The sequence below is a fragment of the Lithobates pipiens genome, unplaced genomic scaffold (genome assembly GCF_037356315.1).
Source record: "Lithobates pipiens isolate NorthernLeopardFrog02 unplaced genomic scaffold, aLitPip1_a1.2 Scaffold_23, whole genome shotgun sequence".
Taxonomy (NCBI): Eukaryota; Metazoa; Chordata; class Amphibia; order Anura; family Ranidae; genus Lithobates; species Lithobates pipiens.
In genome coordinates, this window is record NW_027507785.1 from 19,417,807 (window position 1) to 19,443,720 (window position 25,914).

General features: G+C 45.8%; 1 protein-coding gene across 2 annotated transcripts in view; it reads left to right on the forward strand.

Annotated features, from left to right (window-relative positions):
- The window catches only part of LOC143927234 (transient receptor potential cation channel subfamily M member 2-like), a 219,172-nt gene that overhangs the window by 49,679 nt on the left and 143,579 nt on the right, over nucleotides 1-25,914 (forward strand). For both annotated transcript variants that reach the window (XM_077451231.1, XM_077451230.1), the window contains exons 6-8: nucleotides 10,051-10,211; nucleotides 20,519-20,699; nucleotides 25,422-25,483. In XM_077451231.1, coding sequence (XP_077307357.1) covers nucleotides 10,051-10,211; nucleotides 20,519-20,699; nucleotides 25,422-25,483 — 404 coding nt within the window. The remainder of the gene's footprint in view (nucleotides 1-10,050; nucleotides 10,212-20,518; nucleotides 20,700-25,421; nucleotides 25,484-25,914) is intronic.

Sequence of the window (25,914 nt, forward strand, 5' to 3'; positions counted from 1 at the left end):
TTGTTATAACCTAACCCTGCTTTAAACTTCTCTACAACTTTATCCCTGACCTGTCTGGTGTGTTCCTTGGCCTTCATGGTGCTGTTTGTTTACTAAGGTTCTCTAACAAACATCTAAGGGCTTCACAGAACAGCTGTATTTATGCTTAGATTAAACTGCACACAGGTGGACTCTATTTACTAATTAGGTGACTTCTGAAGGTAGTTGGTTCCATTAGATTTTAGTTAGGGGTATCAGAGTAAAAGGGGGATGAATACAAATGCCCCCCCCCCCCCACACTTTTCACATATTTATTTGTAAATATTTGGAGAACCATTTTAAATTTTCCTCCCACTTCACAATTAGGTGCCACTTTGAGTTGGTGTATCACATAACATCCCAATAAAATATATTTACGCTTTTGGTTGTAACTTTTTCAAAGCACTGTATTATGGAAAGGAGAGACTATTTTACGGAAATGTTTAACTTTGCTAGATAAAATGTCCACTAAGCTAAGACATGAAGCTTAAAGTGGACCTCACAGTAACTTTACAAGTCTATAATGCCCTGTACACACGGTCAGACTTTCCGATGGAAAATGTGCAATCGGACCATGTTGTCGGAAATTACGATCGTGTGTGGGGGCTCCATCAGACTTTTTCCGTCAGAATTTCCAACACACAAAGTTTGAGATCTTGTTCTAAAAATTTTCCGACAACAAAATCTGATCATTTAAATTACGATTGTGTGTAGACCATTACGACGCACAAAGAATAAATTACGAGACAAAAGCGATTGGCTACTGGCCTCTTTATAGTCCCGTCGTACGTGTTCTACATCACCTCGTTCTGAACGATCGGATTTTCCGACAACTTTGTGCGACTGTGTGTATGCAAGACAACTTTGGGCCAAAATCCATCGGATAAAATCTGACGGATTTTGACATCGAAATGCCCCGACCGTGTGTACAGGGCATTAGAATACAATCCTGACTTGTCATAATATACAGCAATTTTGTGATTTTTTTTTTTTTTTTTAGAAACTCTCCATCTCTACAATTCATATGAACTCTGTCTAGCACTCATAGGCATCCCATAGGTTAATGTTAACTGGGCTATCTCAAACCCCTGCTTTTAGTTTTTTTTTCTTATGCAAAGCTGTTTTTGTGTGGTGCGGTTTAAGTACTTACCGTATTTGCCGGTGTATAAGGCGACCCGGCATATAAGACGACCCCCTAATCTTACAGGACAAAAACGCTTTTAAAACTGTACTTACCGTATAAGACGACCCGGCTTTCGAGGCTTCCGAGGCTTCATATTTATTCCTTCTTCCTGCATTTGCTGGAGCCAATCACAGTGAGCGATGTATTCTATTAATGAATACAAAGCCTGCTTGGATTGGCAGAGGCTGTAACATCATCAGCCCGCGCCTCTCTGACTCTCCAAGCCAATCCGAGCAGGCTACAGAGTAGCCTGCTCGGATTGGCAGAGGTCGTTACTCCAATCCGAGCAGGCTCTGTATTCATTTGAATACATCGCTCACCAGGATTGGCTCAGCAGTATATACTGTATGTAGCCGAAGCTACATACAGTATTACCGAACACCAAGCAGCCATCCGAGGGGCTGACCCGGCGTATAAGAGGACCCCTGCTTTTTGGCCAATTTTTTTACATGTAAAAGGTCGTCTTATACGCCGGAAAATACGGTATACATGTATTACTATGCATACAATGTGCATACAATGTGCGTTTTTCAGAAACCAAAGATGAACCTGCACCTCACCAAAAAAATGCAAAAAGAACCATGGTCATCGTGTATATACATTATATAACTAAAAGTTTGTCTGCACCTGAACATCACTTTTATAAAGGCTTATTGGACAACCGTTTCCAAAACCATGGGCAATAATATGGAATTGTCTCCTTTTTTTTGCTGCTTTAACATCCACTACTTTTCTCAGAAGGCTTTCCACAAGATTATGGAGTTTGTCTATGGAAATATTTGCCCATTCAGCTAAAAGAGCCTGGCTTGCAAACGGCCTTCCAAACCTTCCCAAAGATGATCAGAAGTCAGAAGAGTTCACAACGGAGTTCCACCCAAAAGTGGTACGCTTCCTCCCCCACACTTCCAAGGGGACCTGTTTTTGACAGGTTCCCTTTCCCACTTCCGAAGATGGGCCGCGTCACAATCTCTTGGAAATTTGGCCTCCTCCTCCTTACCCTGCCACCGGGCCAATTAGAAAGCACAGAACGCTTTGCGCATGCGTAGGAGGGAATGTGAAGCCGAAAGGCTACACTGCCGGGTTCCCTTGCCAGGAATGGTGGCGGTAGAACCCGGGAGTCGATCGAAAGATGCTCCCTGGACAGCGGGCTCCCTGGACTGGTAACTAATATACAGTATTGCTGACTTTTTTTCACCCAGGCTAGACCTCCTCTTTAAGTTAGGGTTTTGTGCAGGCCATTCAAGTTCCTCCACACCAAATTCATTAACCAGTTCCTGACTGGCGCACGCCGATGTACGTCGGCAGAATGGCACGGGCAGGCATATTGGCATACAGGTACGTCCATTTTTATATGCCGTCCTGCCATCGTGTGCGCGTCGCCAGCTGCACGCTCGTGTGGCGGTCGGGACCCCATCAATATGGGGACCCCATCAATATGGGGACAAGGTGATTTGGAGGGCTACCCCAAACCACCCTCCCCATGTTGAGGACATATGGTCTGGTATGGTTCGAGGGGGGGGGCGCTCTCTTATCCCCCCTCTTTTCCCTGTGGCCTGTGAGGTTGCGTGCTCGGATAAGGGTCTGGTATGGATTTTTGGGGGGACCCCATGCCATGTTTAAAAAAAATGTTGGTTCAGGGTTCCCCTTAATATTCATACCACACACAAAGGGCCTGGTATTGGATTGGGGGTGATCCCATGCCATTTTTTTCAAAGACTTTTATCTGTATTGCCGGGACCCGACAATTCATTATAGCTGATAGTAGTTTTAAATTACTTTTTTTCCTTTAGAAATGTCATTTTGTGCAGGGACTGTTCTAAACATGGAAAAAATGCGCCACTTTACAGGCATACTATAGACACCCCCCAGGTACGAAATTTAAAGGAATATTTCACTGGTATGGTTTCACCTTAAGCATTATTAAAATGATTAAAATCTCTGCTCCCAAAAAAAGGCAGTTTTTAAAACCTTTTTTTGCATTGATACATGTCCCCTGGGGCAGGACCCAGGTCCCCAAACATTTTTTTTATGACAATACCATGCATATTAACCCTTAAAATTATCACTTTTGATTTTTCAAGTTCGTGTCCCATAGACTTTAACGGTGTTCGCGTGTTCAAACACATTTTTTGCCTGTTCTCGTGTTCTGCTGCAAACCGAATCGGGGGGGTGTTTGGCTCATCCCTAGCTCGCTGTTGACTGAAAACAGGTCACAGGAGTGCAAAAAAAAGTGCCCTCCTCTGACCTACAGGAGAGGTATGACCAAAAGAGCTTTGGCCCTACTTCACATTATACCTAATAACATCCTAAAGTGATTGTAAACAACCCGTTCAGTATACAATAACAATGAAAGGCAAAACATTTATGTATAGATATAAAAAAACATTATAAATACTTTTTTTCCTTTTTTATAAGTGATCACTTTCCCTCTGTTTTCAGCTGCATAAGAGCTGAGGAGCAGGCGGAAAACCTAGTGCAGCTAGAGAACTGACCTGCTTAGTGTGGTCAGTTTTTAATAGCAAAGCAGAGGGACTGGCAGGACCTCCAGGGATTTCACGCATAGGAAGCAATACAAAGAGAACAGGATACTTTTTCATACAAGTACATGGTACAGCAGGCACATATCAGGAATATGAAATGTTGGGTTTACATATTCTTTAATGCAGACTGCATTTTACGGGACATTGCCCGCTTCTTCAGGAAAATATATCGCAGTCAAACACTAGAATAAGAAATATTATAAACATCAATTCCAATCTCATTCTATCAATCAGTATAATTTCTCAATGAATTTGTTGGCACCTACCACAGAATATATACAGGAACATATCAATGGTGTCAGAACATGTGATCTTTATACAGTCAACTGCTGCCACCTTCTGGTCATATGGGATAGTCCACACATACAGCTCTTTAACCACTTGCTGCCCGCCCTATTACAAATAGACGGTGGCAAAGTGGTTTCATAATCCTGACCGGACGTCATATGACGTGATCAGGATTATGAGCCGCTGCGCGCCCCCGGGGGCGCGCATCGCGGCGATCGTTGTTGCGGGTTGTCAGTCTGACACCCGGCAACTACGATCTCGGTAAAGAGTCTCCGACGGAGACTCTTTACCACGTGATCAGCCGTGTCCAATCACGGCTGATCACAGTGTAAATGGGAAGAGCCGGTGATCGGCTTTTCCTCACTCGCGTCTGTCAGACGCGAGTAGAGGAGAGCCGATCGGCTGCTCCTCTGACAGGGGGGGTCTGTGCTGATCGATTATCAGTGCAGCCCCCCGAGGATGCCCACACTGGACCACCAGGGACGCCACCAGACCACCAGGGATGCCCAGCAGAGGTAATCCTCCCTAGACCACCAGGGATGCCAGTCAGGCACAATGGATGCCAATCAGTGCCCATAATGGATGGCAATCAGTGCCCACAATGGGCATCACTGATTGGCATGCATTATTGTTTGGCACTGATTGGCATCCATTAGTACAGTATAACACCTGTGTTGCTAATGAGTGCCCACCTGTGCCGCTAATGAGTGCCCACCTGTGCCGCTAATGAGTGCCCACCTGTGCCGCCTATCAGTGCCCACCTGTGCCGCCTATCAGTGCCCACCCATGCCCATCTGTGCCGCCTACCCATGCCCATCTGTGCCGCCTACCCATGCCCATCTGTGCCGCCTACCCATGCCCATCTGTGCCGCCCATCCATGCCAATCCGTGCCAGCTATCAGTGCCAATTTGTGCCACCTATCAGTGTCCATCCGTGTCGCCCATCCGTGTCGCCCATCCGTGTCGCCTATCAGTGCCGCCTATCAGTGTCCATCAATGCCACCTCATCAGTGCCACTTCATTGGTGCCCATCAGTGCCGCCTTATCAGTGCCCATCAGTGTAGCCCCATCAGTACCCATCCGTGAAGGAGAAAACGTACTTATTTACAAAGTTTTGAAACTGAAACAAAAAAAAACATTTTTTTTTTCAAAATTTTCGGTATTTTTTTATTTGTAGCACAAAAAATAAAAACCGCAGAGGTGATCAAATACCATCAAAAGAAAGCTCTATTTGTGGGAAAAAAATGATAAAAATTTCATTTGGGTACAGTGTAGCATGACCGCGCAATTGTCATTCAAAGTGCGACATCGCTGAAAGCTCAAAATTGGTCTGGGCAGGAAGGTGTATAAGTGCCCCCCGGTATTGAAGTGGTTGAAGGAGACCAATCACCTATTTATCATTTCATATTAAAGTGGTTGTATAGTCAAATTGGGGGCTTTTACCTACAGGAAAGTCTATAATAAGGCTTATCTGTAGGTAAAAAAAAAAAATCTCCTAAACCTGTACAGTTTAGGAGATATTCCCCTCGCAATGCGCCGCTAACTGCAGCGGCGCATGTGCACAGGGGATTCTCAGCTGGAAGCCCGGCAGATGCCGGAGAGAAATCTCCTGCGTGGGAGTGACGATATCACAGCTCCGGTCACTCATCGCGATACCCGGAAGAAACGCAGAGGGAACATGTCAGCTCCCTCGGCGTGGATCGGGACAGATGTCGGGGCCTCGTTCTAAGGTAAGTATTTCATAATGAGCTAGTATGCGGTGCATACTAGCTCATTGTGCCTTTTCCTTTGCAGGTGAGCAAAAAAATAAATAAAAATTCAGCGGGTTTACAACCACTTTAATATCTTAAAAGATATTTTATATGAATCTCCTGATACTAGGACATTATGAAAGACTTACCTTAAAACTAAGCTCTCCTAGCGGTGCGCTGTCACAGATGAAGAGGCTTCCGTCTTCACCCAGTCTTACTTCCGGGTTCATGGACTCCGGCTGTTTGACTGGCAGCACCGCCCATTTGTAAAATCATTTGAGATATTGATTCATTTCAAATATATATTGCACAGGGGTGGACTGACAACTCATGGGGCCCCCGGGCAATAGGAGATTATGGGGCCCCAGGCAATCTGAGATTATGGGGCCCCACACAGGGGCGGGCTGGGCTGGGGGGGCAGGGATGAAATTTCCCCCCAGGCTGCTCTCGAAATCCCCATAAAAAAGGCCAATGTGCTGCCACCTGGGAACTGAGCATGTGCAGTTGGCCAAGTGTTACTGCTCGGGGGACTCCGGAGGGAGGCTGGCAGGGCTGGATAACAGCCCAGAAGCGTGCAGGAATGTTAGCGCTGTGATTGGACATCTGTCATGTCACAGACAGTGCTGTTCCCTGCTTCTGAGCTGACAGTCTGTGTCCAATCCATTCAGACTGAGCACAGCCGAATGGAAGATGGTGGATCCGCTCTGCCTCCTTCAGCCCCCTCTCTCACTGTGCCCGCCCACACTCCGGGCAGCCTGTGTGCTGTGTCTGTGAATCGGACGTGTGGGCGGGAACATTCAAACTGAGATCCATCAGTGATCTGTATGGGAAGCTCTGGAAGCTGATAACCGAGCCTTCTGCCTGCTGGGTCCTTCCAAGTGAGTGAGCTGTGACCAGTGTTCTGCCATATTGTGTCCGGCCATCATATAGTGTCCGCCCCGTACTGCGCATGCGCAGTACGGAGCAGACGAAGCTTCGGAAAATCTCCGAAGCTGAACGGCGCCTGCGGCGTGAGTGGAGGTGGTAGCCCCACCATCCAAGCGGACATAGGGTTGTGAATATTAGAGGGCCCCTCGCGGGCGAGATTCGCTCGCCACGCTTCGGGCTTGGCCTCGCTGCGCTCGGCTCTTTTATATTCCTACTCGATGTCCACTTGGATGGTGGGGATAGAACCTGGACTCACGGCGCAGGCACCGTTCATCCTCGGCTATTTTCGGAATCTGTGTTGCTGTCTACTGCGCATGCGCAGTACACAGCAGACACTATCGGATGGGGGACCTTATATGATAGGACACCGGCCTCTCCCTTCTCTCTCCCAAATTTCTCCCCCCCCCCCCCCCCCTCTGCAGATAAGAAGCTTTCTTTCAGCAGCCTGTGCAGTACCTGCTCCTATGTACTATGATGTGGGCTCACACTGGTCTGCTGCAGTCTTGGTGATCTCACTGTCTTCCTGCATGTCCCATAGACTTCTATTAGTTTGCAAATTTTTGCTGCATTTTCTGAACACACTGAGCACAAAAACAGCTGCATCTTTGATGCGCTATAAAAAAAAAAAAACTGCAGCAAAAACGCACAACCTACAATAAGCCTATGGGACTGCTGCTAAGGAAAACTGTGTACATAAGCACTGCGGCTAAACTACAGTACACCAGTGTGCGCCCAAAGGCTTGTACACACTTGCAGCAGGCACTGCCACACCGATGAAAAGTGATCAATGCTCAGGTCACTTTTGCTCATGCTCAGCAGCTCCAACCAGAGCTGTCAGCTTTTTTTTGTTTTGTTTTTTTGTTCAACTCGCTGGATTGAGCAAAAAAAATAAAAAATAGTGGTGTGTACAAGGCTTTACTATGTTGATAAAGGAATCAAGCAATTTTCTTGAGGCTGGTCTCTCTGTGCGGACAATTTGGACCAATGTCTCTCTCTGTCTGGTGGCTGGTACTCAAAATATTTTTTTTTGGGGGGGGGGGGGTGTAAACTAAAAAATACTGAACCCCCCCAATCAATTGCAGCCTCACTCTGCCATTAAATGCAGCCTCAGTGTGCCCCATCAAATGCAGCCAATGTTATCTCCCCACACTCACCCCCCCCCCCCCCCATCTGCATTTAACCAGCACCCCACCTCGCCCGCTGTCTGACTGGAACTTACCCGCTCTTGGTGGCGGATCAGGCAGCGAGTGATGGCAGGGAGCTGTAGAACAGGCAGCAGCTCCTGTGTTCTCTATGTTTAGTTCATGCTTTTCCTCCTGCTAGACATCCAATAGGAGCGCCTGTCCTTTCAGCTAACCAGGTGACGGATATCAGACCCACTCTTTCTGATTGGCAGAGAGGCGGTTCAGTGTCAGAAAAGCGAATATTTATTTGCTTTTCTTATGCCCCGTACACACGAGCGGACTTTTCGACATCCAAACTCCGACGGACTGAGTCCGTCAGACTATCCGATCGTGTGTGGGCTGCAACGGACTTTAGCTTCGCTAAAGTCTGACGGACTTTAGAAATGAAGCATGCTTCAAATTTTCCCGACGGAACTCCGCCGGACCCGGTCCCCTTCGAAAAATTTGCTCGTGTGTGTGCTACTCCGACGGACTAAAACCGACGCTAGGGCAGCTATTGGCTACTGTCTATGAACTTCCTACGTCGAATCCAGTCTTACGTCATCACGTTCGACTCCGTCGGAGTTTGGTGTGATGGTGTGTGGTCAAGTCCGTTCGGTCGAAAAGTCCGCCAGAACTCCGTCGGAACTCCGGCGGAACTCCTTTGGAGGTCTGTCAGACTTAATCCCTCTCGTGTGTACGGGGCATAACACGCCTGGGTGGGCTCTGAGCACAATGCTCTGCGCTCCGAGTCCACCCTATTTTGAAGCCTATTACATCCTATGGTCAAGCTGCCTGAGGTGAGGTTGGGAGAAGTGAATGAATTAGAACATACGTGTGTCATGGGAGCATGACACAGCAGCAGAGGAGGAGATCACATCCTTAAATCTCAGCCAGGGTTCATGCTGGGACTTGTAGTCCTTTAATTTTTGGGATGCAACACCCCAAAAGTGAAGGACTAAAGGTCCCAGCATAAACCCCTCAGAGCTCACAGGATGTGTCACACACCCCTGCCCCCCCCCCCCAACTAGTGAAGGACTACAGGGCACAGCATGAACCCGTGGGATCTAAGGGGACACATCCTTACATCCTTAGATCTCAGGGGTTAATGCTAGAACTAGTAGTTTGTCTAGTTGCAGGGGGGGGGGGGGGTCAGGTCCTCAGCTCTGAGGGATTCATACAGGGACTTGCTTGCAGTTTAGTTCCTGGAGGCCATGGTAGTACAAGTCCCCCACAGGCCCTGGAGGGCCACATTGTCCTCCCTGCCACCCCCCCCCCCCCACCTTTGTGATCATGAAAAACCTTAGAGACTGTTTTCCCGATCCATCACTTTGCCACCGCCGGTTCTATGGGCCACTTGAATGGACTTGCCCCCCAGGCCTAAGGTTGCCAGCCCTCCCCTGGCCCCACAGTAAACACACACACACACACAGTATACAATCACACAGTATACACATACATGTACACACAGTATACACAGACATGTTTCTATTGGCTGAGAAGGTACTGGAGAGGTGGGGCAGCTATAATCTCGGGATTTGTAGACCAAAAGGATGTCGGTAAGGGACATTTCAGAGACAGATGTAAAAAAAATGCAGATTTTTACATACTGTCCCTGGTTTTACTGAGGCTGGCAACCCTGATGGGGCCCCCTAGTGTCCCGGGCCCTCGGGCAGTGCCCGAGTGGCCCAATGGTCAGTCCGCCCCTGATATTGCACGTACATCAAATACAGTTAAAAGCAGCCTTTTTGTAACATAATACAAGACATGCCGAGCAGCTCCGTGTTGCGATCTCACCACTGTTTCATTCTCTAGACATCAGAATATCACCCCCCGCTTCAAAATACAGTCGCCGTGTAGAAACGCTCCAAAGCGTTTCGTCACTTCCAGCTTAGTCACGAAGCTGGAAGTGACGAAACGCGTCGCTATAAGAGCACCATTGTCTAAAATATCTTTGCACAATGCAGCGTTAACAGTAACCCTTCATCGGAAACACCTGAACTCAAACATTTGGAGAGGTGTGCATATTCTTTTGACCATATAGTTTAGTAGGTAAGGAAGACGGTGATGATATGGGTGGACACAGAGGATGGCAAGTCCAAGGGAGAGATGACTCAAGATCTAGGAGGTCTTTTATTTTTTTTCCTATTGTCAACATCAGCACCTTTTGTTCCATACAGGGGCCTGGATCATCACCGGAGGGTCTCACGCGGGGGTCATGAAGCACGTAGGGGAGGCCATACGAGATTTCAGTGGAGGCGAAAAAGACTCTGAGATTGTGCTAATAGGCATTGCCACCTGGGGCATCGTCCACAACCGCAAATCACTGCTCAGCGAAGCGGTAAGAAGTATACATATTCTAAACAACATATAGAACATTACTTTTATAGAAATACTAGCTTCCATTACCATAGGCTGATGATCGCACGATCGTCCCTTTCCGAAGGTAAAATGCTTTTCACAGAAATGAAATCCCGAGTGTGTGCTGCAGGATTGTGAAGTCTGACTTTCCTTTATGGAAGAGAAGACACAAGATTTAGGAATTAGTGAAAAGCCATGTGTCTGTTATTTAGCTTAGAACTTAAAGGGGTTGTAAAGCTTCGTTTTTTATTTTCTAAATAGGTTCCTTTAAGCTAGTGCATTGTTGATTCACTTACCTTTTTCTTCGATTTCCCTTCTAAATGTTTTTTTTTCTTTGTCTGAATATCTCACTTCCTGTTTCTCCTCAGTAAACTTCTCACCATCATCCGAGCGGTGGTTAGTCAGCCAGAACAGCTTACTGAGGAGGAACAGGAAGTGAGAAATTCAGACAAAGAAAATAAAGTAAAAAAACATTTAGAAGGGAAATCAAAGGAAAAGGTAAGTGAACCAACAATGCACTAGCTTAAAGGAACCTATTTAGAAAATAAAAAATGAACCTTTACAACCCCTTTAATTTTAATTAACATTATAACTCTAGCACAGTGTTTCCCAACTCCTCTCAGTCATCAAGGCGCCCCAACAGGTCATGTTTTCAGGATTTCCCTCAGATGAAATGGCCGTGGTAATTACTAAGGGAGTGAAACTGATCAAATCACCTGTGCAAAATAATGGAAAACCTGAAAACATGACCTGTTGGGGAGCCTTGAGGACTGGAGTTTATAGACACTGCTTTAGCAGATCCTGCATCTTGAACCATCCTATATGGCATCCAGCAGATCCTGCATTTTGCACTGCCCTATGGCAGTGGACTCTTAATACAAATATCATTAGCAGGCTGCTATGCCCTCACCCAGAATCCTTATAAGCCTACCCTGCAACCCTTATGTCAGCTCTAGAGATTTGTGATTTCCATTTTTTCATTTGTTCTAACAGAGCATTGGGATCCAAAAGGGGTGAGTGGCCTTTCAGTTACGTTATAGCTGCAGCCCCCAGACCTATACCACTACCAGATCCAACCAGAGCTGCCAGCAATTCCACCTACAGTGCCTTGAAAAAGTATTTATACCCCTTGAAATTTTCAACATTTTGTCACGTTACACCCAAGAACGTAAATGTATTTAAAGTGGTTGTAAACCCTTACAACACACTTTGACCTACAGGTAAGCCTAGATTAAGCCCTTGTACACACGGTCGGAGAATCCGTCGGAATGTGTCCTATCGGACCGTGTTGTCGGATAATCCGACTGTGTGTGGTATGCATCGGACTGTTTCCGTCGGAATATCCGTCGGACCCAATTTTCCAACATGTTGGAAATATTTCCCGACCAACTGGGCCGGTCGGACATACTCCGATCATGTGTAGAGAATTTTGATCGGACCAAGTGCCACGCATGCTCAGATCAAATTCCTACATCAAAGCTATTGGCTACTAGCCTGAATGTAGTCCCATCGTAACGAAATTACGTCATCACGTTCTGAAAGATCGGATTTTTTGCCAACTTTGTCCGACCATGTGTATGCAACAGTTTCGGACACAATCCGACGGGCAAAATCCGACGGGCAAAATCCGACGGATTTGGTTGTGGAAATCTCCGACCGTGTGTACAGGGGCTAAGGCTTACATGTAGGTCCAAGAAATATCTCCTAAACCTACACGGTTTAGGAGATATTTGCCGAAAGACAGGCACCGCTGTCTACGGTGCATGCGCCGTAGACAGCGGCGCGCAGGCGCACTGAGCACAGCACCCGTCAACGGCGATATGCTGCGCGTGTCGGCTCCCGTGCGCATGCGCGGGAGTGACGTCATCGCGGCTTTGCCGAATGACAGCAGCGGAGCAGCGAGACCCACCGAGAAGATGGATGCGGCGGACTACAGGGGGCAGCGGTGACTTCACTGGCTCCTGTGTCAGGTAAGTGACACATAATGGACTACTATGCGATGCATAGTAGTCCATTATGCTTTACCTTTGCAGGGAATCAAAGAGGAAGTAAACTCATCAGGGTTTACTTCCTCTTTAATTGGGATTTTATGTGATAGACCAACGCAAAGTGGCACATAATTGTGAAGAAGAAGGAAAATGATAAATGGTTTTCAATTTTTTTTTTTTTACACATAGATATGTGAAAAGTGTGGTGTACATTTGTATTCAGCCCCCCGGAGTCAATACTTTGTAGAACCACCTTTGGTTGCAGATACAGCTGCAAGTCTATTTGGGGATGTCTCTACCAGCTTTGCACATCTAGAGAGGGACATTTTTTCCCATTCTTCTTTGCAAAATATCTCAAGTTCTGCCAGATTGGATGGAGAGCGTCTGTGAAAAGCAATTTTCATTTCTCGCCACAGATTCTCAATTGGATTTAGGTCTGGACTTTGACTGGGCCATTCTAACACATGAATATGATTTGATCGAAATCATTCCATTGTAGCTCTGGCTGTATGTTTCGGGTCGTTGTCCTGCTGGAAGGTGAACCTCCACCCCAATCTCAAGTCTTTTGTCTTTTGCAGACTCTAAAAGGTTTTCTTCTAAGATTGCCCAGTATTTGGCTTCATCGATCTTCCCTTAAAGAGGAAGTAAACCCTGATGAGTTTACTTCCTCTTTCATTCCCTGCAAAGGTAAAGCATAATGGGCTACTATGCATCGCATAGTCCATTATGTGTCACTTACCTGACACAGGAGCCAGCGAAGTCACCGCTGTCCCCTGTAGTCCGCCGCATCCATCTTGTTGGTGGGGTCTTGCAGCTCCGCCGCTGTCATTCGTCGAAGCCGCGATGACGTCACTCCCGCGCATGCACACGGGAGCCGACACGCGCAGCAGCTCCGTCGCCGAGAATGCCGCGCTCAGTGCACCTGCGCGCCGCTGTCTACGGCGCATGCGCCGTAGACAGCGGTGCCTGTTTTCGGGCAAATATCTCCTAAACCATATAGGTTTAGGAGATATTGCTTGGACCTACAGGTAAGCCTTAATCTAGGCTTACCTGTAGGTCAAAGTGGTTTGTAAGGGTTTACAACCACTTTAAACTCTCCTGAAGAAAAGCATCCCCACAACAAGATGCTGTCACCACCATGTTTCACTGTGGTGATGGCGTCTTCAGGGAGTTTTCCCCCACACATAGCGTTTTGCTTTTAGGCCACAAAGTTAAATTTTGGTCTCATCTGACCAGAGCACCTTCTTCCACATGTTTGCTGTGTCCCCCACATGGCTTCTCACAAACTGCAAATGGGACTTCTTATGGCTTTCTTTCAGCGATGTCTTTCTTATGGCCACTCTTCTATAAAGTCCGGGTTTGTGAAATGCATGACTAATAGTTGTCCGGTGGACAGATTCTCCCACCTGAGCTGTGAATCTCTGCAGATCCTCCAGAGTTACCATGGGCCTCTTGGTTGCTTCTCTCTCTCTTTGCCTGGCCTGTCACTTTAGGTGGACGGCCATGTCTTGGTAGGTTTGCAGTTGTGCCATACTCTTTCCATTTTCAGATGATGTATTAAACAGAGCTCCGTGAGATGTTCAAAGCTTGGGAGATTTTTTTTATAACCTAACCCTGCTTTAACCACTTCAATTATACTGCAAATGGGGTCAGTGGCGCTACCTATAATATGGGCATATATATTAGTTCCCACCGAACATACCTTAAAAGTTTCCACTAGGGTTTTCATGCAACACCCCTATATGTACTCTCAAAGAAAAGGGGGGTAGCAAAAAAAACTGCACAAAAATACATGTGCTATAATATATGTTAGTGCATGTGATAACCAAATATCCCAAGATATAATAAATACATTCCAGTAGAAATCAGGTAAACTAATCAAGTAATCAGAAAATCGATCAATCAGCAACACAAAGACAGGTGAATAACATGCACCCCTAACCAGGGTATGCTATGTGTGACATGTAGCGGCCATAACCCTTGGTAGGGCGGCCTTAACTTTTGGGCTTACCGGTTACCTCCGCTCGGCTTGTTCTTCCGCATCTAGGGGTTCCCAGAGTTAGTACCCAACAACTTTGGACGCTGACACCATAAAAGTCCTTTAGAAAGGTCTCGTATGGGAACAGAGGGCAAGGGTGAAGAAACTCAGGCACCTTGAATGCTAATCATCAGAAAGTCTCCAGTACAACCCAGAGAGTAGCCACCCGCAGCTGGGCGCATCAAGGCTGAACAAATCTCTAGCCAGAGATTATGGCAATCAGCACTTTGATCCAGAACTTGTGAAATCTCTGACCTTGACTAATTGGTAACAAAAAGTGAACAGGAACCTTTTCCTCAGTACCTGGAATGTTCTCTGTCTCCATGACAGTACTGGAAAAGCGGGGATTCATCAGTGTCCTTCACAACCCAGCAACCAGGCACTTCTTGAGATGCCAGCTTGTCGGCCCTCCTCTGAAGAGTCCTCCCCCGGTCACTTACATGAGCTGCGGTGCCCCTCCAAGCCGAGAGCACACCCGGACGCCTTGAATCCTCCCTCAGTTACTGCGCCTCGGACCAGCCGGTTTCGAGACTCGTGAACAGACGGATCCTCACCCCAGACCAGGCGGGTCTATTGAGGTTAGTCACCTGAACCATGTTGCGGGGCGACACACGCTCCCGTGACCGGGACCCCTCGTGGGGCTACCCCGGTCCAGAATCAGGAACAGGCAGCTATGGCCTCATGAACGAACTACCCGGAACATGTGACTTCAACATCTTAGGTACCCTTCCCCAGACTCCTCAGCGGGGCCCGGCGCACCCACTGATTGGCTTTGGGGAACGCTGATATCCAAAGCATCCAACCAGACCTGGTTCTGAGCCTGTCATCTGCACCTCACCGTACACACGACCAGACAGAACTCTAACACAGCCCAGCCAAACTGATGTCAAAGTTAAACCTACATAATTAACCCTCAGAACCCCTTTACTGTTCTGAGGCAAAAACTAAATTTGTACATGACAGACACTTTGTCCAAAGTGTCATTGCTACAGACATAAAAGTGACGTGTAATGTGACCAAACTGTACAGTGACTAGCGTGCAAACGCACATAAAAAATTAACTAAAAAACTAAAAATAATAATGCTCGTGACACCTTGCTTTAACCACTTCAATACCAAGCACTTTCCACCTTTCCTGCCCAAGCCAATTTTCAGCTGAAAATTGACAATTGCACAGTCAAGAAAAAGACAATCAGCGCTCACATATATCGAACAAATTATTGCAAGCTGAACACCAAAAAGGGCAATACAAAAACACCTTAATAACACACTAAATAATACAAACGGTGCAGCGCAAAATATAAGAGTCCACACGGATTGGTCAAATATGACAGCAGGAGAGCCTGTAGAGAGGAGACACCACGTGGGAAGACAGCTGTTTTGCTTGTATGTGACCCTCCTTCCACTAGTGGGAATCAACTCTTACCAGCTCTGATGGACCTCTGATATCTCAGATGGTCAAATACGCGAATTCACACTCATGCTGCGTACACACGACCGGACTTTTTTCGAGGGACTAGGTCCGACAGACTTTCGACTGAGTTCTGACAGACTTTCCGAATGAACGGACTTGGCCACACACAATCACACCAAAGTCCGACGGATTTGAACGTGATGACGTACGACCGGACTAGAATAAGGAAGTTCATAGCCAGTAGCCAATAGCTGCCCTCGCGTCGTTTTTTGTCCGTCGGACTAGCACACACACGAGCGGATTTCTCGGTAGGAACTGGGTCCGGCGGAGTTCCGGCGGAAAAATTTGAAACATGTTCCATTTCTAAAGTCTGTTGGATTTTTGCAAATCAAAAGTCCGCTGCAGCCCACACACGATTGAATGGTCCGCCGGAATTGTTCTGTCGGACCTTTGATGTTGAAAAGTCCGGTCGTGTGTACGCGGCATCAGGGTGTGCAGGAGCCTTATTGCTTAGTTACCAGGTATGGATGAGGCAATTTTCTAGGTCGCTTGGTCAGGTGCCGCCGACTCCAAATAAAAGCCCAGCAACTTCACTCCAGGTATAAATGGGCAGATATAAGTACACAGGAAAAATCCAGGAGAAACTCCTGCAAAATTTGAAAAATAGAATAAAAAAAATATAAAAAACGATTTAAGTGTAGCTGTAAACAGATCGTTATTATTTCATTTAAATACATGTTTACAAAATGAATAAAAAGATTTGAAAAGTTTTTTATGACACCAAAAAAATCCTTCCCTTTCAAAGTCCACAGTCATATAAGTGAATCATTAGGTAACAATAACTAGGTGTCAGTACTGATTTACACCACAAGATGCCAGTATAGTCTATGTAATTGCATGCATTGAGCATATAATGACAGGAGCCAAACAGTTTGCAGCAAAAAAATACACTTGGGGGAAAAAAATAAAAAAATAAAAATAAGACAAACAGAGAGCAGAGACACGAACTGCTATGACTATACTGGCATCTTGTGGTGTTAGGGTCGGTTCACACAGGGGCAACCCATCAGGCGACTTAGCCGCCTGACAAGTCGTGTCCCGCTCTATGCAATGGAACCATTCTAATTGGAGCGACTCAAGTCGCTCCGACTTAGAAAAAGGTTCCTGTACTACTTTTGGGGCGACTTGCATTGACTTCTATACAGAAGTAATTTCACAAGCCGCCGCTAAAGTCGGATCCCGGTCACCTGAGGCAGTCACGCTGCAAGTCGTGCTGCCTCAGTGTGAACGGGCTCTAAATCAGTAAATTACTGTTCTGAGGCAAAACATTTACTGTTCCGCCTACAACATTTTGCTAATAGGTGTCTCTCATTCCCATCTCAAAAAAACGGGAGATATGCTTTCATGGATACAATGAAGGAATTGGTGTAGACATGAAGGCACAGGAAGTGTGTTATTCACATTAATACCAAGTAAAATAAAAGAGATTAAAGCCTGAGAATATAAAACAAATGCAGCCACCGCATCTAAGAGGTGGACAGACTCTTTGGATGGTGATCTCAGTTTCCAAAGTGGCTGTTCTCCACTAAATGAGTATGGGTAGCCATAGCTCCCAACTGTCCCTGATTTTGAGGAACTGTCCCTGATTTCAAAGGACTGTCCCTGATTTTGAGGGACTGTCCCTGATTTCAAAGGACTGTCCCTGATTTTGAGGGACTGTCCCTGATTTCAAAGGACTGTCCCTGATTTTGAGGGACTGTCCCTGATTTCAAAGGACTGTCCCTGATTTCAAAGGACTGTCCCTGATTTCGAGGGACTGTCCCTGATTTCGAGGGACTGTCCCTGATTTCGAGGGACTGTCCCTGATTTGAAACAATATCCCTCTGTCCCTCCTTCCTCCTCATCTGTCCCTCATTTTGGTCTGATCTAAATAGTTGTATATAAAATGCACTTTTTATCCTTCAAAAAGTGTTTTCCAGCGCTAAACCTTTCATCCAATTTCTAAATTGCTGCATTTGTAAATTTCAAAAGCCAATATAAAGGATGGGCAGCACAGTGGTGTAGTGGTTAGCACTCTCACCTAACAGTAAAAAGGGTCGCTGGTTTGAATCCCAACCACGACACTACCTGCCTGGAGTTTGCATGTTCTCCCTGTGCCTGTGTGGGTTTCCTCCGGATACTCCAGCTTCCTCCCACAATCCAAAGACATGCAGGTAGGTTAATTGGATCCTATCTAAATTGTCCCTAGTATGTATGAATGTGAGTTAGGGACCTATATTGTAAGCTCCTTGAGAGTAGGAACTGATGTGAGCGTATAATGTATATGTAAAGCGCTACATAAATTGACAGCGCTATATAAGTACCTAAAATAAATACATTTTTTTTAAAAAAGCACTAGTGGGTTTAACTAATCATTTTTTTTGTAGAATTCTCCTTTAAGGGGGCATGGTTAAGGGTGTGTCCTATGCCCATATACTTTTGCATATAGGTGTCCCTCATTCCCATCTTAAAAGGTTGGGAGGTATGGGGTAGCTATTGCTACATATTGTCACATAATTGATAGGAGACTGAAATTATAGAGGCAGCATCTCTTGTATCTACTGCCCAAGCACCCCTGTTGGTGGAACAGAGAGTTCAACGGGACAGGAGGAACACGAGTGCTGGAGGATGTAGCTTCCAGAACCTTGAAATGGAGATGATGACCAAGTGAATCCAGCAGGACTTGTAAATAGAACCGTAAGTCAGCAGGATAAGTTAAAGTGGTTGTAAACCCTTTACAGACCACTTTGACCTACAGGTAAGCCTAGATTAAGGTTTACCTGTACGTCCAAGAAATATCTCCTAAACCTATACAGTTTAGGAGATATTTGCAAAAAGACAGTGACAGCTGTGTACGGCACATGCACCGTAGACAGCGGCACGCATGCACACTGAGCATGCCGCAGGTAACGGCGATATGCCCTTAGTGGCAGCTCCCGTGTTAATGCATGGGAGTGACATCATCTCGGCTCCGGCCAACCACAGCGCCGGAGCCACGATACCCGGAAAGAAGATGGGGGCTCCGTGGAAGAGGGGACATCGGTGACATCGCTGGCTCCTGTGTCAGGTAAGTGACACATAATGGACTACTATGCGATGCATAGTAGTCCATTATGCTTTACCTTTGCAGGGAGACAAAGAGGAAGTAAACTCATCAGGGTTTACTTCCTCTTTAACCACTTCCCACCCAGCTAATGTACATATATACGGCCGGGTGGGAGCTCTCTACTTCTGATAGGACGTTCAGGAATGTCCTTCAGAAGGAGAGGGATCGCACGCGCGCGTGCCCGCGCAGCGGCGCAATCCCGATGTGCTCGTATCACCCGGACACGGCGCATCTCGGATCGGCAGGAGGGCTCTGTGATTGGCCCTCCTGATCACATTACAGCCGTGTCCAATCACGGCCATCATGTGATGTAAACAAACAGCCGGTTGCTAGGCAATCGGCTCTCCTCTCCTCACACGGAAGTCGTCGCTGAGGAGAGGAGAGCAGATCGCTGCAGCCGGCTGGTGATCAGTGAGTATGAGCTGTTTTTACAGCTTTTTACTCACTGATCACCAGTCTAGTGTAATACACACATCTCCCCACACGTGTCCCCAAAACACACATGTCCCCAAAACACACATGTCCCCAAATAATAAAAAGACACGTCCCCAAATAAAAAAACACATGTCCCCCACATATGTCCCACTAAAATCACATGTTCCAATGATTATCTGCACACATATATACATGATCATTTGCGTACATATGTCCGTGATCACACAAACCAATTATTATACACTTAACGGAATTTTTTTTACCAAAAACATGTAGCAGAATACATTTTGGCTTAAATTTATGACAAGATTTGATTTTATTGGATTTCCTTTAAAATAGAAAAAAAGGAAATATTGTTTTTTTTTCCAAATTTTCGCTTTTTTGCGCTTATATCGCTAAAAATAAAAAACGGAGTCGTGAATAAATACCACCAAAATAAAGCTCTATTTGTGCGAACAAAATGATAAAAATTTCATTTGGGTACAGTGTAGCATGACCGCGCAATTGTCACTGAAAGTGCGAGAGCGATGAAAGCTGAAAATTCGGGCTGGGAAGGAAGGTGTTTAAGTGCCCGGTATTGAAGTGGATAAAGGGAAACTCTGGCTTGTGCAAAGGTTCAGGATGGCAGAGCTCATGGGTGATGTCAGTAGGCATGTACCAGGACTAGGCATAGAAGCAGGAAAATGCATCAGCACATTATAAAAGTAAGTAATGAACCATGGTGTAGAGCAGAATCAGGGGCAAAAGCGTAGTCAAGATCGAGCTAAGGTCCGCAATGAGCGGGCAACAAACTACCAAATCAAGGGCCGGATCGAAGGCATAAAAATGAGATCAGGAACAGGTAGAGACTAAAAGGCTAGCTGGCTGCCAACTCACTGCTGGGAGGTGGGAGCAGGTGAACTGAGCTGCTGAAAGCCAAAATAGAAGTGCTTTATAATTTGAGGCATGTTATATCCAGTAGTAGTGACTTAAATGTAAATAAAAATGTTGGAAACATTGCAATCTTTCAGATGGACTAATTTAAAGTACAGCAAATTAACTTCCTATATAGTCAATAGGTCCAATTATTGTTTTTAATTTCTGTTCACAGAGGTTACTGGACACCTTATATAGTCACCTTTAATATTTTATGCATCCTGTCTCGGATTGCTATGTTTGGCTGGAGCTACCATTTTAAATCTGTCCACTAGCACACACACTACAAAAGTGCCATCATCTGTTTTTGGATGCTATTATTATTATTATTATTTTTGGAATTTGTCTGTAGGGCGGAGCTCCTGCCCTGTACCCCATGGATGAAGGATCACAGGGGAGGTTGTGCTGTTTGGACAACAACCACACACACTTCATACTGGTGGATGATGGGACACATGGATGCTATGGGGTGGAAATCCCACTGAGAACTCGCCTGGAGAAGTTTATTTCTGAACAAACAATGCAAAGAGGAGGTAAGGGGAAGATGGTATGGAGGTTCAGCTGGAAAACCAGGCATTTGTGGTGACATGATGAAGAGAAATGGATGGATTTATTATATTGGATGGATTTGTACCTTGAAGGAGAACTTGTCAGAATTCTCTGTTCTTACCATTAGCAAAGCTTACCACTATATGGTAGAGAGACATATCATATGGATGGTCCACAAGTGACCTTACTCTCAACATTAAAGTGTCAGCCTACCGAAACTAAATGTTATTTATAGATAGAGTCTAGTGATCCCCTTTTCCCTGACTTCTCATTTACTGAGCCCTCCAGGAGTGGGGTCTTCTCGCACAGTTCCTAGTCCTGTTTCCATCCACCTTGGTGTCTAGGGCCTTCCTACCCACCTTATTGTGCTTTTTATCCAGTTGAAAACTCCAAGCAGAAGGGAGAGTCCTTCATATTAGATGTGTTAAGTGTACCGACCCCTGTCTCAGCCATGAAGATAACAAAAGTGGGACAGACTCAACCAGGACAGGGGCTTTTGGAGGGGACTGCAGGGTAGCCTCTTGCTTACTGACTATGGGCCTTGGCATTTGAGGGAGCTATGAGCACTCAGAAAAAAGGTATGTTTGAAGTCCTAGTAGACGAAACGCGTCGGGAAGACTCCACTACTGCCCATTTTTTTATTAATAAGTGCTTGAATGACTACATAAATGTAAGGTTATTACTATTTTTTTAATAAATTTTATTTTAAACGGTATCACGCTATTTTGGCCATATTTTTCTATCCTATGTTGATTCCGGTTGGTGTCGGAGATCTCTTTTTAATGGTTATGATCAAGTGTGTCTATGAATTGGAGAAAGGCAATCCTCATGGTTTGATTAATCGATCCACGATCTGAGAGTCTGCTCCCCAGATTGGAGTAATAAGCACGTGCGACCCTGTGAATATATGTTCATTCGGGTCAACAATATCCCGTAAGCCTACATCTGTCAAGGTGGTGGTATCGGCACTTGGGTGACTTTTTTGGGGAAGAACAACCCTCGGATTGCTCTTTAGAAAATTTCCACTTCATATTTGGGATTTCACTTCTACACAAGGACTTCTTGTATTAATTTTTCTAAATTGCATCTTTACTTATTTATTTACTTTTTTATACATTGTGTATATTGTGTGCACTGTATAGTTGCATGTAATATTGCAAGGGTTGAGATTATTTTTTGTCACTAATTTATTATTTTCACAGATTCACATATCACTACTTAGCGCTACACTTTATATATAACTTTTACTACGTCTGTGCTAAAAATATCCATGTTTGGCTTGTTAGCTGCTAATTTTGGACAGCGCAGTGTCACATTGGTTGCATATATAATGCAGGATGACATATTATTACCATATTTAGCAGTCAAAGAAGCCATGATGGTCTCAGCCAACTTGAAACTCAATGAGAAGATGGATTTGAAAAGAAAGCTGATTAATGAGATTTGGATAGCCCTGGGGCTTCTTGAATACTGGGGTACTGGTATCTGTACTGCTCCTCTTCTTCTAACTGGACCTCAGATCCCGGTGGTGGTTTGGATGTCCCAGACTGAAGGAAGCTTTCCACCGCTGCCAACAAATGTGGCAGACCGCCTGGCATCCTGCCTGGGTGACCCTGCCAAACGGGGCCATCTGCCTTTCTAACCCTTCCAGAGAAGCGGTAGCTAATACCAGTCCTTTACCCCAAGTATAGTACACAGACACGATGTTGAGGTAAAAACCAAAGGAATGACTGTTTATTGAACAGAAATACAGGTTTTTATACACTTCAAAAATAGGAGCAGTAACCACATAAACAATGCAAACTTCAAACAACAATTTTGTTAAGGCTCGGTTCACACAGGGGCGACTTGTCCAGGCGACTTCGCCGCCTGACAAGTCGCTCCCTGTTCTGTACTACGGAACCGTTCTAATAGGAGCGACTCAAGTCGCTCCAACTTAGAAAAAAGGTTCGGCTCGGTTCACACAGTACGCGGCACGACTTGCAGCGCCGCGACCTCAGCGGCGACTTGCAAAACGACTTCTGTATAGAAGTCAATGCAAGTCGCCCGAAGTCGCCGCAAAAGTAGTACAGGAACCTTTTTTCTAAGTCGGAGCGACTTGAGTCGCTCCTATTAGAACGGTTCCGTAGTACAGAACGGGGAGCGACTTGTCAGGCGGCGAAGTCGCCTGGACAAGTCGCCCCTGTGTGAACCGAGCTTCCTGTACTACTTTTGCGGCGACTTTGGGCGACTTGCATTGACTTCTATACAGAAGTCGTTTTGCAAGTCGCCGCTGAGGTCGCGGCAGGTCGCGGCGCTGCAAGTCGTGCCGCGTACTGTGTGAACCGAGCCTAACAGCTAACAGTGATCTCTAGACAAGTCTTATCAATATAGCCAGGTACACACTATCACAAAAAAAAAATGACAGCTCTGTGCGGAGCTGCTGTACTAACTATTCAACGTCAGTACATCGATCTCCCCCGCTTAGCTGTTGTGTTCTGACTGGGGGACGGCCCCCCCGCCAGAACACCCGGGTCAGCGCTCTCAGCCATTGGCTGAGAACACTGATGGGGAACCGGTCAGCTGCTGGTTTTTCAGCATGCACATCCATCTGTCGAATCGGCTGCCATAAGCACGGGCCGAATGTCGGCCGGGTTTTGTTGAACCATAGGCATTCGGCTGTACGGGGCTTATGACTAACAGTCAAAGCAATTCCCCAGGCCAGACAATCAGGCACCAGTAACCAAGTATTCAAAAAGACCCAGGGCTGTCCACATCTCATTAACCAGCTTTCTTTTCACATCTTCTCACTGAGTTTCAAGTTGGCAGAAACCATCATGGCTTCCTTGACTGTTAAATGTGTTATTAATATGTGATCTTGCATTACATAACAGGACATCTTCCTGAATGCTTGTAGCTCCCTCAAATGCCAAGGTCCATGAGGCTACCCTACAATCCCCTCCAAAAACCCCTGTCCCTGTTGTGTCCTTCACAAAACGTAATGCCTCTGAGAGTTACAAGAAGTAATTAGTTGGGTTTAAGTGTATCTAAAGCCCAAACCTTAATATAGTAAGTACTGGTTAGGTCCTCTGTCAGGTTTTATTGCTCTTGGTGTCCTCTATTTTTAATGTTGACCATTGTCTTGGGATAGAAAGTGATAGGAAATTCTACATTTTTATGGCAGTCACCAGAACAGGGGTTAAAGGGAAATCTTTGAATGAGGGCGCTGGTTTTAGTGCCAAATAAAAGGGTATTTCCCCTCATTTTTAAAGAAGTCTATTAATTTACTCTCCATTATCCACCTGACACAAAGGGGTTGATTTATTAAAACTGGAAAGTACAAAATGTGGTGCAGCTCTGCAAACCAATCAGCTTCCAGTTTTTTGTTGTTTTTATTTTTTTCAAAGTTTAATGGAAAAAGCTGAAGTTAGATGCTGATTGGCTACCATGCACCAGATTTTGCACTCTCCAGTTTTAGTAAATCAACAACATCCAGGCATGTACTGCCCATCGGGACTACCGGGAGTTTCCCGGTGGGCCGATGGCTCAGTAGGCCACTCTGATGTAAGGGGGCTGCTGATGGGACACTCTGATGTAAGGGGGCTGGTGATGGGACACTCTGATGTAAGGGGGCTGGTGATGGGACACTCTGATGTAAGGGGGCTGCTGATGGGACACTCTGATGTAAGGGGGCTGGTGATGGGACACTCTGATGTAAGGGGGCTGGTGATGGGACACTCTGATGTAAGGGGGCTGGTGATGGGACACTCTGATGTAAGGGGGCTGGTGATGGGACACTCTGATGTAAGGGGGCTGCTGAGACACTCTAATGTAAGGGGGTGCTGATGGGACACTCTAATGGTAAGGGGGTGCTGATGGGACACTCTGATGTAAGGGGGCTGCTGATAGGACACTCTGATGTAAGGGGGCTGCTGATGGGACACTCTGATGTAAGGGGGCTGCTGATGAGACACTCTGATGTAAGTGGGTGCTGATGGGACACTCTGATGTAAGGGGGCTGGTAATGGGACACTCTGTTGTAAGGGGGCTGGTGATGGGACACTCAAAATGTAAGTGGGCCGGTCTAGATGAAGTCCAGGGCCACATTTCTGTCCCAGTCCAGCCCTGACAACAACAAAAATATAATTCTGGGTTAAATGAGCATTCAAAGGTTCATGGCTCAGCACAGATTAATTGTGAACATTAATATACAATGCACTCAGACTGCTTATTTGAGACTGTAACAGTAAGTCCTTGTACACACGGTCGGACATTCCGACGGTAAATGTCCGATCGGACCGTGTTGTTGGATAATCCGACCGTGTGTGGGCTTCATCTGACTTTTTCCATCGGAATATCCGACCAACAAAGTTTGAAAGATGGATATAAAAATTTTCCGACAACATGATCCGATTGGACTTTGTCCGATCGTTTGTAGAGAATTCCGATCGGACAAAGTGCCACGCATGCTCAGATCTAATTCCTAGACCAAAGCTATTGGCTACTAGCCTGAACGTAGTCCCATCGTAACTAAATAACGTCATCACGTTACGAACGATTGGATTTTCCGACAACTTTGTCCGACCGTGTGTATGATACACCAGTTTCGGACAAAATCCGACGGATTTTGTTGTCGGAATGTCGGACCGTGTGTACAAGGGCTAAGACATATTCATCCCACAAAAAGCTAAGATGCAATTTTATGTTATTTTATTTCTCTATCCCAGGAACAGCCATTAAAATCCCTATAGTGTGTGTGGTGCTGGAAGGAGGTCCCGGAACATTGGATGTGAGTTCATAAATGCCCAATCAGGTCTATAGTTGCTATATTGTAGGTATAAAAGCACTTTGTTAGCACTAAATACCTTTGCAAGCTCAGTTATTAGTTTTTAAAGCTAGTAGCAAGATTCAAGTATGAAAACACGACTCTTGTAGTTAAATAGTATCTGCTTATCCCAAAGTTCATCTTTTTTTACTGAGAAGCCTGTGAATCTTCATACAGCCCATGTTGACCTTCCAATGTCCCCTGGGCTTGGATCTGTAGACTCTAGTTCAGCCTTTCTCAACCTTTTCAACACTGAGATACCCTTGAAATAGTTCTTTGGTCTCGGGGAACCCCTGCTAAAAATTAGAAATCTACAACTCATAATATATTAGTATGATGGTCAGTAGGAAGAATGGTCCTTACACTTGTGGTCATTGGGAAGAATTACCTCCTTC